We start from the raw sequence: 16,851 nt of genomic DNA, 5'->3' as shown, positions 1-16,851 counted from the left end.
TGATTTATAAATGATTATTTGAGGCTTTACAGGGCGACTCACCATATTTTAGTGTAAGTAAAAATCTCCTGAGAATTAGTAATCCTACTTCTTTTAATTATAACATAGCTTTCATATTATTTAGCAAGTTGTTTAAATAAAAAGCATGAATATATATATATATATATATATATATATATATATATATATATATTGTGTCCTGAATTTCAAGAAATTTCATTTCGGCGCATCATCACTTTTGAACAATGTGGCAAAAAATTCCGGAAAAAAATTGTGTTGGGTCCAGATATTTGGTGTAAAAAGCATTTTTAGATGTGCATCAGAGCAACAGACAGCAGTGAGGCAGGCAGGCAGGTCCACTGCTGTCCCTCAGAGGCCCAGCTGGAGGGGGGGGAAGAGGGGGCAGTGAGGGGTTAGAGTGGGGTTGGTGTGGTACAGGGTAGTTTTGGGGCGAGCGTGTTACAGGAACACTGCCGTCTCTGTGGGCAGCGGCGGCCCGGGCGTTCCTCAGCTCACCGCAGAAAGGAGCTGACCAGTGCTCCTGGCTCGGTCTCTGCGCTCAGCTCACACAAAGCTGTGCTTGTCCGGCCCACTGAGGCCCACTGTCTGAGCTCTGCGCTGACGGGAACACACACACCCTCTTTATGCAAAGAAAAACTCTGCTCCACATGGGAACCGTTACAGCGCAGAGATCCTTCAACTTTCTCTCCAGCCCGGAGTCACACCCAGGCCAGGGCTGACGCTCACAGCAGTCGTTTGGCCTCTGAGCAAGCAGGGTGGACGTATTCTGTGCATTTTGTTGTGGCTGGTGCTTTTGGTCAGGGTTTACATCAGCAAAAAGCATCCGGGAAAGGATCGCGAGACGGAAAAGTACGATTTCACTCTTGCAGTGTAATTTTCCTCTGCAGTGTAATTTTCCTCTGGACTGTCCCGCGCGGCCGTACTGTTTGACCCGATTATGGAACTCTCTTCAGTTTAAAAAGAGCAACTCCATCAAATTTTGAAAGTTTCTGCATAATTCAGTGTTAGAGATTTAAACAGAGTCATTCAGAGTGGTTTGGTGTGAAATGGTTCAGATGTCTTTACAGTGGTGGTGATAGGAACCAGGGGTCGCCATGACTACAACACAAATATAGCCATTTTATTTACTATCCAAAACCACCAGTGAACCTACATGTCTTCTCTTCGTTTTTATATGTAATGCTGATGGTAAAATTCTGAAAAAAATCTGAAAAAATAAGTTTTCCTTGGGGACTATTTTGCCTTCCTGCATGTATCCCTCCACCCTAAATGTGCTTATAAAAAATACGTTTTAGACCAAAAATCTTCTCAAAACTATCATAAAACAACGCGTCAGACTTCAGGCAGTGAATTCATAACTATTTCATGTTATAACTTTCTGTGAGGGAGCTTTGAGAGGTTTTAGAGGTGGTTCTGGATAGTAAATAAAGCTATATTTGTGTTGTAGTCATGACGACCCCTGGTTCCTATCACCACCACTGTGACCAGTTCTGACTCAGTAAGTTTCTCTAGAACAGAGCGTTTCACACTAAACCACTCTGAATGACTCTGTTTATATCTTAATGATTTAATTAGGATAAATTCTGAAGAATTAGTGGAATTCCCCTTTAAGACTTTTCTCCAGTACAAAAAACTTTCCTCATGTGCTTCTCAGCATAATGACCCATATTCAGTCCTACCTCAAACTGTGTTTGTTCACATTCCAAACTCTTTAGATTCGAGGCCAAAGCTGAAGATGTGCCCATTCCAGCGTTTCCACTGCCTTACAGGAGCACAGCCTTAAAGGCACACGGACTGGAAATAAAAGCTCCTCAAAAAGACCAGTATTTTACATCTTTTAGGACCAGTTTACTAGAACCAGATTAGGCCTAAGCCTGGACTAAAAAAGGATCATCACTGGCACTGCTATTTAGTTAGATTCAATCCTTCTATGTGAAACCGGCTTTTAAAGCTCCCAACAATTTTAGTGTGACAAACCTACAGTGCTGAGCAAAAGTCAGAGACCACCCTTCATTTATTTAAACTCCAGTCAAAACTTATATCAGTCGAAGTTATTCATCATTCAGAAGATGTTTCTGAGGAGATGAGACATAAGACAACCCACTTGCATAAAGAAGGAGAAAGTCAAAGCAAAATAAGTTGGAAAAAAACAGGAGCTTCCAAAACTGGAGCTCAAAAACTGATTAAAAGCTACAGAGAAAATGTGGCTCCTAACAACCACCTGGAAGACCTGGTAGACACCAAAACTGCCCCCATCAGATAAACAGCACTTAAAGCTTTCATCTTTGAGAGAGAGGAGAAAATCAAGCTGCTTCAGATCTGAAAACATCCACAGGTGTTTCTGTCCATCCTTCCACTGTGAGAAGACGACTCAGCGCTGTGGGTCTGAAAGGATGTGTAGCTGTCAAGAAAAACCTCGCTGAGAAAAGGAGACGGACACATCAAACAAAGAAGCTGAACGATGGACTGACCACCCCAGAGTCCAGACCTCAACACCACTGAATGTGTCTGATTACTTCAGAAAATGATCAACCAGCTTCTAAGACTGAACTTTGGAGGTGTGTCTGCAGATTCTTTGAGGAACTGCTTCTTTTTCCTGACAGTGAAAAATGAATAACTTGTACTTAATGGCTGTTTTGACTGGAAATTAAATAAATAAAAAGGTGGTCTCTGACTTTTTCACAGCACTAAACACATTTATAATGAATGTTCTTGCAATTTGTTCTTGAAGTCAACCAAAATTGACCTTTAGTACCATGTTTGTTCATGCCCGTGGCCAGTATCGACAAAGCTGGATTGTATATTGGAAACTGGAAAAAGTGAAGAACGTCCATTAAAAACAGCTCATTTTAAAGATTAGTAGTTTTAAAGAAGAAACATCAAATCAGTTTTGTCTATTTTCTTCTACTGTATAAACAGTTCCTCCATTTGTTTTTGTGTTAAGTATATTTTTAAAATGACTTCTGAATTGTACTTAGATCACTGAACTGAACCCAAATGTGGTGAAAATGCCCCATACTGTGTCACACATGTTGTGAACGTGGCCTCGAGTTACTTGTGATCAGCGTAATGAGAAAGTGCAGTTTACCTCCTAGAGCGTGTTCAGTCATACTGAGACAGAGAGACTCCAAACGGTTATTAATGTCCGGCTCGGTCACTGGCACCTGCAAATCTGCACACAGACAACACAGACAACATTAAACACACATCATATTAACAACATCTGGGACACATTTCCTCCAGAAATGAGAAATTAAAGGGGAAATCCACTGATTTTTCAAAATTTCTGAATAAGTACTTAAGATTTGGAAATGCTCTGTTCTAGAGAAACAGCTGTGGTCTGTTTAATGTCTCTAAAAGCTCCCTCACAGGACGTTATTACATGAAATGGTTGTGAATACCTAAAAGATTTGGCCTAAAAACTGTACATGCAGGGCACTGTAAGGATTTATCACTATTTTACCATCATCAACATTCCATATAGAACTCAGAAGACGTGTAGGTTCACTGGTGGTTCTGGATAGTAAATAAAATGGCTATATTTGTGTTGTAGTCATGGCGACCCCTGGTTCCTATCACCACCACTGTAAAGACATCTGAGTCTCTACAATCAACCATTTCACACCAAACCACTCTGGATAACTACCTACATCTTAATGACTGAATTATGTAGAAATGTTTAAAAATGGGTGGAATTCCCCTTTAAAAGTTCTTTTCCATATACGTCAAAATGATGTGGTGACTGACTGTACGATACAGATGTGGCAGACTGAGATTAGGCTTAAACTGGTGAAGTACTCCTTTAATCCCTCAGACTGTCAGCTGCGCTTTAAGAGAGTTTCCCCTGTGGGGTTTAAAGGTCCAGGCCGCTGTGGGGCGAGCTGCACTAAGAGAGTGGGCTTTCTCTCTTTCAGAGGGACGACTGGCAGGCTGGACGATCCTCAAGTTCTCTGGCCTTTCGCTGAGTCAACAGCACAGGGCCTTCAGAAATCCCTCACTGGGCCGAAGAGCTGAGTTAGCCACATGCTGGACGGACTGCACGCTCCAGAGGCTATTTTTGGGTACCAAATCCTCTCAGGCCCCTCCACACAGCCCCCGGCTTTCCCCTGCGTCTGTGCCCATGTATTCCTCACTTTATTCAATCTGTTAATCTGACCGGGCTCAAAAGGAGAGGGAGAAAGGGGGAGGCCAGACCGAGACGCTGGCTTTTAGCTCTATACGCTGGACACAGGCTTGTCCAACAAATTATACAGCGTATACAGCACAGGCACCTCTTAACCCTTTAAGATCTAAAGGAAAAAGCAGCTCTTTCTGCTATTCAGTCTTCTCTTCTCTTTTAAAGGGATAGTTCAGTGACAAAATCAAATGTACTCAGTCTTCCACATACTCCAGATATAGTTGGTCAGTCATTATATTTGCTGCCCAAATTTTGCTTCTGTAGCTTGTCGCCGGAGCTACAGGGCTAACGTTGCTAACAAACACTACAAGTCAACAGTCACCCAAATCTTTTTTATGTAAACACATCCACAACACTTCTCTCAACCTGCTCTAACTGCATCCGGCTCTTCATGAAGGTCGTGCACATGCGGTTTCTGCTATTTCTATTTATTAATAACTGTTACATTTTGAATTTTTTAAACTGAATATATAGTTGTGTGCAAAAGTTTGTGCGCTCCTGGTCAAATGAATGTTTTGTCCAGTAAGTTAATACATCCTCTACAGAGACACACTTCAGCGTGTTTCAATGAAACACAAAATCTAGCCAGGGCAAAGGTTACGCCACATTTTACAGATTGCTTTTCCTAACATTTGCATTAAAATGCCATGTTTGAGGCCCAATCCCATTTATGTTTACCCCTACCCCTTGTTTTCGAGTGTCTCCTTGCCCCCTGGAACTGAGTTAGAAGGGGTAGTGGTTGAAATCTTGCCCTACGAAATAAAAAGAGCATCACTTCATTAACAGCTACCGGCGCTGCTCTGTAGGCGACCCTGCCAGTCTGCAGTGACAGCAGAGGAGGGTAAAGTTCAGCTCCTCACTGCTGGGCTTTAGTTACATTCAGGGCATCATATGCTTTCGAAGAGGGGGGGGGCAATTATTTATTATCACCCACCCCTAATTCTTCAGTGATATGAAGCTGAAGTCAGTTTTTTTTTTTCGCCAGCTTCTTGTTAGAATTTTCCCGTTCCACCTTAAATGAAGCAGCAGTTACATTCTGGTGCTTCAGGCGTCAGAACTGCTGGACTATTTAAGGTGGAATGGGAAAGTTAGCTAACTAGCTACCGAGACATCAGCATACTATTAGTGATTTTTTATGCTTGTTATGAAAAAAACGACCATAATAGACTGAAACAACATTAATCTTAACAACTAAGATAATACAATAGTTATCGTGATTTTTTAACAGAGAAAATTCTCACATTTGTGGGTTTCTTTGGCCTCTAGTTCAGCCATCTCGCCGGTTTTTCTTTTCTTCTCATATCTCTCTGTTTGGAGTCTGAAAAACCTCCGTTTGGAGGGCCGTGTCGCCCAAACACTTCGCCCTACCCCTCTATCTCAACAAGAATCGGGACACCCTAGCCCTAGACATGAATGCACAAAACAGAGGGCTAAGGGATAGGAGTGAGCGGTGAAATGGGATTGGGCCTGTCTGTTCCCTGTAGATGTTGTTTTCTCTCAGAAATTCAGCAAAGATCACTGTATATGTGTATAAACAGAAACAACTGGAATCACTGCCTGCTGTGTTCGGCTACTCTGTGATTATCTGTTCATTTTTATAGCTCACAGCATGTCAGGCTGAGTCCTAAATAACATCTACAATTCTGTGCAACCTTAACAAAGACCTGGATGCGGTTTGAGCGGGTTAAGAGAAGTTTAAGGCAGGCATTTACAGAACAGATTTGGGTGACTATTGACTTGCAGTGTTTGTTAGCTGACATAGCTCCAGTTTGTTAGTCTCATAGCTGCAGTTTTACAGTTAGACTCCATACAAGTCTTGGCTGATCGGCTACATGTAGGTAAGTGGGTTACTGAAAAAAATGTTTTGCCTTTCTTTTAATAATCTCATGACTCAGTACTGTTGCCTTGTTGCATTTATTTTTCTGCATAGAGAGCATAAATTTTATTCTGTTTGCTTCAGAAGCTACAATTCTAAACAAGCAAACACAGGAACGGGAATGCACTTCGCACTTCAGCGGCCTTTTATGTGTTCAGTGCTTCTCTGACAAAGCAGATCAATAACAGATAATGTGTTTCCATATGAATGTAATTGTGTTCAGAATATGGAATAAGAGCTCACTAACGCAGCGCAGGCAGCAATAAAAGCAGCATGGAGCTTCTTTTATACAGAGATAGGAAACACAGTAGCTCACAGAAAACTCCACATGCTGAGAGAGAGAGAGACAGAGAGAAGTGAGACAGAGAGCGAGACAGAGAGGGCATGGAAACTGTGCCAGGACTCCAAAGCTGTGCTATACAAAGACACTCATTGTAACAGCTGCACTTTTCCTTCACACACACACACGAGCATGTTTGTTTTTATACACTTTCAGGACATGAGCTACATATACACATACATACATCTGGGTCATTCTACAGAAACGTCCACTTTCCTATCTGTCCATAGGAGTCAGTGGTGTTACTGATCCTCATTGGTGTTACACATAATAAAGGAACACCAGAGACATTTTAAATGAACAATGTATTCTAAAAAAACGGCTGCTACAGAGCATCAAACCACATGTGGTCAGTCATGGAATATCCACTAAAATATGGAATTTAATCTATTTGTATTCTATTTTTTTCACAATTACCTCAGAATAAAGTGACGTCAACTAAAAGCTTCATATGAAATCATGAGCTAAATGAGAAAATCTCTGATAACTGAAAGACACAGTGGACTCACCATGTGCTTTTCTTCATAGAATCTCAGAAAACAGGTAAAAGGAAGTCGAGTGATGTCATCAGTGTGATTTTCATTTCAAACTAAGAGATTAAGAGACCAGTGACACGACTCCTGGGGAACTTTCATTATATATTTTATAATATTTATTTGGCATTTGTTTTCTTTATGTCATTTAATTCATATATTTCATAGTCATGTATAGATTATTGTAGTTAAAACTGCACAAAAACATGTTTTTACCTCAAAATATGGCCTCACCCTTCACACATGACTGTGAGGACGAGCTCTTCTGTGGTGCTTGGAATTCTAAATAATTGATTTAAAAGCCAATATTGATAAATTGACATATCAAGATGGTGTAATTGTTAAAATAAGTTTTTAAAATTGAAATAAATTGTAACCCTAACATGTTTTTTAAGTTTAATATATCTGTAAATGCTAGGGACACAAAAATGGACGTTTCTGTAAAATGACCCAAATATATACATACATATATACATATATGTCAGAACAAAACCTCATATCTCCAAAATAATAAGAAGCAAAAAAACATACTTTACTTTTAATGTAAGTCAATGGAACCAGACTTTTTTCCAAATAATTCTGGGCCGTTTCTTTTGGTCCATTCATTGTGAAATTTACACACAGTGTAAAGGGCAACAGGCATTTTCAAACTATGTCAAAAACTGAGAAACGACAAATGGAGATACAAGGTTTTGTTTATATATACACAATGATACACATATATGTATTATACATATTATACATCTGTAAATATCTATATTTATTAAGAATTTTCTAGCCCTGACCTTAACCTCAGCAACCTAAAACAAATGGTTTTCCTCCTAAAAAATAAAAAGTAAACTTTACAAAGTCAGGTTCACTTTGCTGGTACTAAAATTATAAGTTAACCCTGTTTTTTTTCTGGATTTCCTACAAAGTTTTCATCCTGGAAATACACAAAAACGAACACACACAGTTCGACTCTCCCCCTCATTCCACACTGCTGAAGCACAACATCACTTCACCTCTAATAAAGACGACAAGCTAAAGCTAGTCAGCGCTAACACGCTGATGTCAGCTTGCACAGTGGCAGCTGCTGAGCGGAGCGACGGCGCTGGAGAGATCGTCCCTGAGGAATGTGTGTCAGTGGAACACTCAGCTGACGAACGCAGCAGGGAGAGAGATTCGCTTTAAAAACATGCCCGAGAGTCCGTCTAAAGCCAGTCACCAGGCAAATGACCACAACACTAATGATCTCATTTCAATAAACACAGTCAGAAACCTCCAACCTGACAAGACAGACTCTGAGATTTAAACAGCAAAGTCACCTCTAAACCTCAAATCTCACTTTAAAAGAGAATTTCACCACTTTTTAAAAAAAATACTCCATAATTCACTGGAGGTAAACAGGGCCGACGTGTCCACACAGGCATATATCTCCTAAAGTGGCACTTCCTATCCTGGAACCTATGAAGAACCTGATCACTGAGTACATCATCTGACAAAGTTTTCTAACCGGCTAAAAAATATCTTAGGCTATCTCTAAGCCTTCATCTAATCGTAGCTTAGCAACCAGTAACTACGCACACACAGCCAAACTCTGCACATATATTTAATGTATGACGTATGTACACATCGGAAGAAAACCTCGTATCTCTAAAATGATAACTTTACAGGAGAAGGAAAAAACATACTCTACTTTTAATGTAAGTCAATGGAAACAGACTTTTTGTCCAAGTAATTTTGGGCCACTTTTTTGGTTCATTCATTATGTAATTTACACACAGTGTAAAGGCTAACAGGTATTTTCAAAATATGTCAAAAACTGAAAAACGACAAAAATGGAGATACGAGGTTTTTCTCCAACAGCAGCGATATACTAGCATATGTTTAAATATTTAGAACAGCACAGTAAAATTTTATCTAGAAGATATGGTTTAAAACATCACTCATATTGCACATACAGTAATATGCGAAAGTTTGCATACAGCTGTACAAATTGCAGAAATATGCTATACTTAAAATGCCATATTTAAGGCTGCTAAGTTTGGGGGACCTGGAGACCTCTCTGGTGGAAATGTGTAATTCTACTGGAATATTACTATTAATTTTATTTTTTTTTAGAAATATTTTTATTGCATTTTTTCTTTTTTTTTACACTTTTATCTTGTGCTTTTTAATTTTAATTATTAATGTATCCCCTTTTCTGCTATTTATTATTTGTTTATTTTATTTTTGATTATCTTTTTTCTCTTCTTCCTCTGTTGTTTTTACTTTGCATTGTGAGGCACTTTGAGCTGCATTTTTAACATATGAAAGGTATAAATAAACATTATTATTATTATTATTATTATTATTATCAGTATAATGTTGATTCTGAGATAGTTCTTCTTTTTGAGTCTGTGTGATGTTGATGCGTAAAGACGTATGATGTGGTGTGAAAAACTCCCAAACCGACGCCTCTGACTTTTAAGTGATTATTACAGGCTTTACAGGGCGACTCACAGCAGCACACGCTCAGCATATATCAGCCTGTTTTTATTCTGCTCACTCAGTAATGACACTTCTCTCAATTTTAAACACAAAAAATCTTACATAGTGCAGCTTTAAGTGTGTCCCTTGTGTTAGAATGCAGAAAACCAACAAAACGTAATTTGACTAAGGGTGTTCAAGCTTCTGCATACGGCTGCATATTTTTAATTTGTGCTATTTTATGTACATATATTTTCCTTCCACATACGTTTAGCCATTTCCTAATCTGAAGACGCATGTGGTGAGGTGTAGGATGTAAATTAAACAGTGGGAAACACCGCTGGAACACCAATTAAACGTGAGAAAAAGCAAAGGGTCAGTTCGGATCGACAGTGAGAGAACAGCTTTGCTGTAAAGTTATAGCTGTGACTTGTTCGGAGTGTCTTCATGTCTTATTTTTCTAAATATGTCCATATTTTAAAAAGATGAGATCAGGGATTTTGAATAATAAACATGGTCTGATGGTGCTGTGACATGGAGAGGACAGTCACTCCTACCTGACTGCTGGAACATGGCCATGGTGTGTGGGTTGGTGTGGACGGGGAGAGAGCGAGTCCGCTGGACTGAGCTGTGGGTGCGACTGGGCATGCTGTTACTGCCCCCGGGGTTGGCAAACCACAGACCCTACACAAACACAAACACAACAACATCAGCATCATACATAACATCCTTCAACAGGCTGATGCAACATGTTTCATCCATTTCACACACTTGAAGTGACAGTCCACCCAAAAATCTAATTTCACAACAGGACGCTAACCGCCGCGTTGACTGGCATCACGCTGAGTGACTGGGGAGACGTGGGGGGCCATCCTACCCACCCAGAGAGTGAGGCCAATTGTGCTCTCCTGGACTCCCGGCCACAGACAGCTGTAGCATCACCAGGGATCTCCTGATGAAACGGCCAACGCCTAGACGGTTGTGCCACTCGGGAGCCCAAATGGACGTACATACACAGACCGTCCACTTCATTGTATCTACAATCTTTTATAAGGAGACGAGACGGGGTGTGTGGAGTCAGTACAGCTTAGAACATATCATTTCAGTGGATTATGGTTCAGTTATGTTCCCTGACTAAAGGTACTGAGATGGACCCTTGAGGGTTCCACCCCAGTGACGAGAGGGGCACTGACCCAGTGACCGTTTAGTACCTTTGTTTCTGAGAGTGTATATCAGATTTCCATATGGGTGCCTGTCTGTTTTGTGAGGAACAAATGACTCTTTTTTGTTTAGCGAAATTCCAGAAGATACAAAAAATCTGCATCCAAATATTTCAGATTTTGTTTGTTCAGTTTTCATTTTGCATTAAATCTGATTTATTATTAAACAATCGTTTGAAATCAGATGATCTTTAGACAAACACCCCCCCAGAGCTGTGTCACCAACAACAGGCACAAAAATAGTTTTTCAACTTGCTAAAAAGAAAGTCAGTAAAACAGTCATTCATCCACTGTCTGTCTGTCTGTCTTTCTCTTTCTCTTTCTGTCTCTCTCCCTCCCTCCTTCATGTGCTTCACTCTGTCCCCTTCTCGGCCCTCCTGTACAGAGAGGCAGGGAAAAACAGGAAATGCCTGTGCACTGTTCTCACTGCCTCTCTCTCTCTCTCTCTCTCTCTCTGTCTCTCTCTTTCTCTCCCTCTCACCTATTTCTCTCTCTCTTCCTCTCTCCTTTCTTTCTCTCTCCCTTTTATGTCTCTCACTCTTTCTCTCTTCTCCCTCTCTTTCTATTTTCTCTGTGTTTTCTCTTTCTCCCTGTCTTTCTCTCGGTCCCCTATTTCTCTCTTCCTCTCCTTGCTTTCTCTCTTGCATGTTCTTTCTCTCTTCTCCTCTCTGCCCTTCTTTCTCTCTCTCATTCTCTATTTTCTCTCTCCATTCTCTTTCTCCGTCTTTGTCTCTCTCTCACCTTTGTCTAACTTTGTCTTTCTCTCCTTTTTTCTCTCGTTTTCTTTCCCTTTTTCTCTGTCCTTTCTTTCTCACTATCTCTGTCTGTGCCTCTTTTCTTTCCCTTTCTCTCTCTCTCTCTGTCACTCTCTCCTCTCTCTCCTTTCTTTTCCTTTCTCTTCCTGTTCTTTCTTGAGATTTCTTCCCCACCTTCCTCTCCTGTCTCTCTGTTGCTTTCTCTCTATTTATCTACCCCCTCTGTCTTTCTCCCCGTCTCTCTTCTCTTTTCATCTCTTATTTCTCTCTCTCTCTCTCTTTCCCCCTCCCGTTTCTTCTCCATTCCTCCTCGCTGTGCTGCCCCCCTTCAGTCGTTCCTCTCTCTCAGTATGACTCATCCCGACACTCGTGCTCCCCTCACCCCTCCGTCCACAGCGTGCTGGAGTTTCCTGCTATTGTAGTGATGATGCAGGGAAACGTTAGAGCAGACGGGCCGCGGTGGGCGGAGTTACCACTGCTGCTCCAAATCCTGCACTCCTCCATTCAGCGCTGATGATGGAACAGCTCAGGAATGCTGTGAACTGGCTGGATTTGACCTCACGTCCTACCCTCAAATGCGTTCTTTCGTAGCAACTGTTGATAGGCTGGATAGGTTTTACAGAACCAGCATAAATCTCATTCACTCTAATGAGTTTATGCCAGACTTTAGAGTCTCTACATCACAACGAGAGTCTTAAAGGAACGATATAATTTACACAGTGGTCTATTTACCCCATCGCCCAAGACATGTTTGGCGTTCAAGTTCTGTTTCTTTACTTTAGCGCTGGAGCTAACATTGCTAACAAACAGCAGAAGTCAATAGTCACCCAAACTTCTTTCAACCAACTCAACCTGACCTTTCATGTGCAAAATAAATATTCTGAAGTCTCATATTTTGACAAAAACATTGAATTGTGTGCTACACAATTCTATTTATGAATGTAGTCATTTTTAGGCTTTTTGAGAGCAGCACTTTTGCATGTATGTGTTTTTTTCTTTATGCCTGCACAAACAGTCTACCAACTCTATTGATGGAAAGGAACCTTTTCGAAGGAACTTCAAGGGAAACATCCCTGATCTGGATTGAACACGGACATTTAAAGCTTGTAAAGACATTCCATATGTTTTATTTGAAATCTGTAACAGAACATATTTAACTATACATCCCTTACAACTCTTACAAAATGCAGCAGCATCCTAACAAAAACAACACAGAGAGATCAGATCAGTCCTGTTTTAAAAGAGCTGCACTGGCTGTCTGTATCATTCAGGATAGATTTTAAAGTTCTGCTCCTAGTTTTTAAAGCTCTAAATGACCTTAAAGCACCGCTTACATCACAGAGTGTCTGTCTGTTTATGTTCCAGCATGTAATCTAAGATCTGCAGATACTGGCCTTCTACAAACACCCTCTGTAAAATACAGAAAACATGGAGAGACTCGTTCAGTTATTCTGCTTCTAAACTGTGGAGCTCAGTTCACCTTTTATTAGACAGTCAAGCTCAGTGTTCACTTTTAAGAAGCATCTAAAAACGTCTCTCTTTAACTTAGTATTTAATTAAAACTGTACGTCTTGTGGTGTTTATTGTTAATTTGATCTATTTTATTTTATTCTGATTCGAAATAAATACTAATGATTTCTTGTATAACTGTGTTTTATCACCTGTCTGTAAAGCACTTTGAGCTGCCACCGGCATGAAAAGTGCTATATAAATAAAAAAAATCTGATTATTATTATTATTATTATTATATCTGAGATGTATGTATCAGTTTTCCAGTGACTCTTTCGGTAAAGAGTCCTAACACAGAGCTGCAGCCGCTGTTTTCCATTCCTAACAACCAAACAGAAACTGTTTAGACTGCGACTCGTAATTACAGTCAGTGATGTATCTAGAACTTCCAGGGAGGACTAGAGTGATCTTATTTCTCACAAAGTTGGTCCCATTGTAAATCAAAGCATGATTGGTTAAGTCCTCTGTCATGTCCTAATTAAGTTGGTAGGTCTTCAGTTCAGGTCCTGAAGTCCTAGCCAATAGTAGAGCTTGCTTGGCCGTATCTACATACCACAGAGTTTCTCTTGCATGTTTTAAGATTTTGTTTCCGACCAAAACATAATAACAAAATACATACTGTACTACAATATATGCAGAGTTAAATTAAAGCATGATGATCTGCTTTAACAGAAACAAACTAAAAATTACAAACAAACTTGTTTTAGTCACTAGTAGGGTTTGTGGTGTTGGAGCTCACCGATAGGTGGCGCTGATAGCAAAAGGGGAAAAATCAGCACCACAAAACATGTTCGGCTCTCACTCTATCGCTGTCTGCCCTGTTTGAGGTGGTCAGTGTTTGTGACACTCACCTGTCTGCCCTGTTTGAGGTGGTCAGTGTTTGTGACTCTCACCTGTCTGCCCTGTTTGAGGTGGTCAGTGTTTGTGACACTCACCTGGCTGCCCTGTTTGAAGTGGTTAGTGTTTGTGACGCTCACCCGTCTGCTCTGTTTGAGGTGGTCAGTGTTTGTGACACTCAACTGTCTGCCCTGTTTGAGATGGTCAGTGTTTGTGACACTCACCCTGTCTGCCCTGTGTTTGTGACACTCACCTGACTGCCCTGTTTGAGGTGGACAGTGTTTGTGACACTCACCTGACTGCCCTGTTTGAGATGGTCAGTGTTTGTGACACTCACTTGTCTACCCTGTTTGAGGCGATCAGTGTTCGTGACACTCACCTGTCTGCCCTGTTTGAGATGGTCAGTGTTCGTGACACTCACCTGACTGCCCTGTTTGAGATGGTCAGTGTTTGTGACACTCACCTGTCTGCCCTGTTTGAGGCTGGTCGGCGTGCTGCTGGAGCTGCGGGGGGTGTGCGTGTGCCCCAGCAGGCCGGCGGTGCCCAGCAGGCCGAGACGCTGCACAGGGAGACTGCGGGAAGGGACGGGGAACTGCCTCAGGTTTCTCCTGCCGGACACACCACTGCCCACACAACCCGCACTGGGGAGGGAGTTAGACTGACCGAACCCACGGCCACTGCAACACAAACACAGAGAAAGCACGGTCACATAGCAGCAACGTGACATCATCACATCATCATCAGAGAGGGAAACCTTAAGGGACGGGTCAGGCTGAGACTCGTCACGGCGAAGAGAGGAAGAGTGAGATTAAGATTTTACACTTTCTTTTCTTTACAGCCCAGAAATTTTCAACTCATCTATCTCTAAATCGCGCCCCTGAATTCCGACTGTCCGATTGTTGCTTAGCAACCGTGGACGCAGCGATATGGGCCAATGCCAATATCTGAAATTTTAATGTACCTTTCTACAGACACTGATGCCGTTACATCCCATGTGTCAAACATATGGTCTATGCAAGGTCTACACAAAAGTAGTTTAGTTTTCTATTAATATTATCCTGTTTTACAATGCGCTGCACTACAGTCCCCAGCATGCACTGCAACGTAATGTGAGCTCTGACTCTCCTCCCTACACAACAATCTTTGGGACAGCAGTTACACCTCAATTCTTATTCATATAATATTTCAAGGTCTACTATAAGTGCCTATATTTTACTGTTGATGTTTTTATGTGTTTTGAATAAACAATGGTCAGTTCGGGTTACAGCACAACATTAATCAAAAATGAAATAAAAACATTTTTTCTCTGGCCCACGGGTTTGTTGAGATTTTTTTATATGGCCCCTTTAGTGGTCGAGTTTGACACCCCTGGGTTCCATCAACATTTATTAAATGTAAAACCGTGACCATATTTTCAGTATGGTCGCAAAAATAGCATGTATTTTAGTGCAGTAATCGAGCCTCATTCAGCTCTTCCAGAGCACAATCAGCAGTTTTCACACTTTTTAAGGCCCACTGTACCTCCCTCAGATAATGCTCAACATCTACCACTTTGAAACAAGTAGGACATTTTTGCCACAGCAGATTTAATAAACTGGCAAAATTAAAACTTACTAAATAAAGATACAATTTCTGAGACTTCTCTGTGGCCCTCTTAGCACCCCACTGCGGCCCCTCAGAGGGCCACAGCCCACAGTTTGAGAGGTGCTGCAATAAATACACCGATATGATTCCGATTTCGTTGTGCATTAGCAACTGAAACTAGTAAGGGTGTAACATTTTCAGTGCAGTATAAAAAAATCTTCGTGTATGCAAAAAACTGTACGGTCAATCCCCTCATCCCCTGCTCCAATCATTTCCTGTTTACTGTCCTATGTGTCATGAAAACCACCCTGAGTGAATAACAGTGGTATCTTTGTGCAGATGATCAAAGCAAAGTAGGTGGGAAGAGGAGGGGCTTATGCTATGACCACACCCACATTCAAATGACCAGGATTTTTTTCAGAAGTTGCCTAAATTCTAAAGGTTGTGATTTTTGTTTAGTTTATTTCGCTTGGTTGATTTTCTTAGGGGGCGGCGCAGAAGGAACACGAACAATTCTGCCCTTTTTTCCGTCTTCTTTTGTCCCCCATATGTTGAATTCAGCAAATCAACTGTACACACTTGTAAATGTGTGTGTGCTCTGAGTCCGTGAACTCTACCTCCTCTGCTGACGGTATCCTGCCATGTCCACGAGGGTTTTACGAGGGAACGAGCGAAAGAGCTTCTGCACCTGCTGTTTCCATGACAACAATCTCTTCTTCTGCGTCTCTGTGAAAGCCTGAGAGAACGAGAGGGAGGGATAGAAGAATAAGTTAGAATATTATCATGACTCACAGCCCGTCCGAAAAACCCACCACAACCCCTTATTACCTTATACGTCAGGTTATTAGACTGTTTACAGACTCTACTAATACAGGCTAATACTCCTTATCAGATTTCTGAATATTTATACAGCAGACGCTCAATAATTTATGGTTACTATTAGTTAATCAGTAACAGTTATTAAATGATAACCTTGCAGTTTGAAGAGCTAAACAATACAGAATGTACAATCAGAAAAATAGACTAAACATTTAAATATGAGACATCATTAAAAACACATTTAATCCTAAAATAAACAAAAGTAAAATCTAAATTTAAAAACATTAAAAAGTCTGATGTCCCACTGAATGGTGGAGGTCCTCAGTCCACAACTTTTTTAGAGTCAGTGTACCACACACTGGATCTGAAACACTGAATTAAAACAGAGTGAGACTCTTCTGCACTCACCTCATGGATTAGGCACTTATCAATGAGCTGCAGGTATGAGCTGATGTTCTCTTCATCCGGCCGTGAGACGAGGAGCTGTGTGCAAACTGAAAATAAAAAAAGACAAGCAGAGATTCAGAAACCCAAACACTCAAAAATAACCGGTTTCAGCAAGGCACGGTATGTGGTAATGACACGCTCCCTGCTCCGCCTGCTTAAACAGAAGAAAATAAAAATGCTTTCTGGTCTAAAACTTCTAAGTTAACTTTTTCCTTGGTATAGTGTGGTCAGAAATCTAGCCCTGTGGTAGACCTGAGCCTAAAAAACTATACCAAGAACTAC

The 16,851-nt window shown here is 41.0% G+C and overlaps 1 protein-coding gene across 1 annotated transcript in view; it reads right to left on the bottom strand.

Moving 5' to 3' along the window:
- samd4a (sterile alpha motif domain containing 4A) overlaps positions 1 to 16,851 on the bottom strand; it is a 110,669-nt gene that overhangs the window by 10,252 nt on the left and 83,566 nt on the right. Inside the window, 5 exon segments of the mRNA XM_036593990.1 lie at positions 3,110 to 3,193; positions 9,956 to 10,082; positions 14,183 to 14,396; positions 15,921 to 16,039; positions 16,531 to 16,616. Of these exon segments, the coding sequence (XP_036449883.1) occupies positions 3,110 to 3,193; positions 9,956 to 10,082; positions 14,183 to 14,396; positions 15,921 to 16,039; positions 16,531 to 16,616 (630 nt within the window).

The sequence above is a fragment of the Colossoma macropomum genome, unplaced genomic scaffold (assembly GCF_904425465.1).
Source record: "Colossoma macropomum unplaced genomic scaffold, Colossoma_macropomum, whole genome shotgun sequence".
Taxonomy (NCBI): Eukaryota; Metazoa; Chordata; class Actinopteri; order Characiformes; family Serrasalmidae; genus Colossoma; species Colossoma macropomum.
Note: the sequence above shows the minus strand (reverse complement) of the source record. Positions and strands in the feature narration are given on the sequence as shown.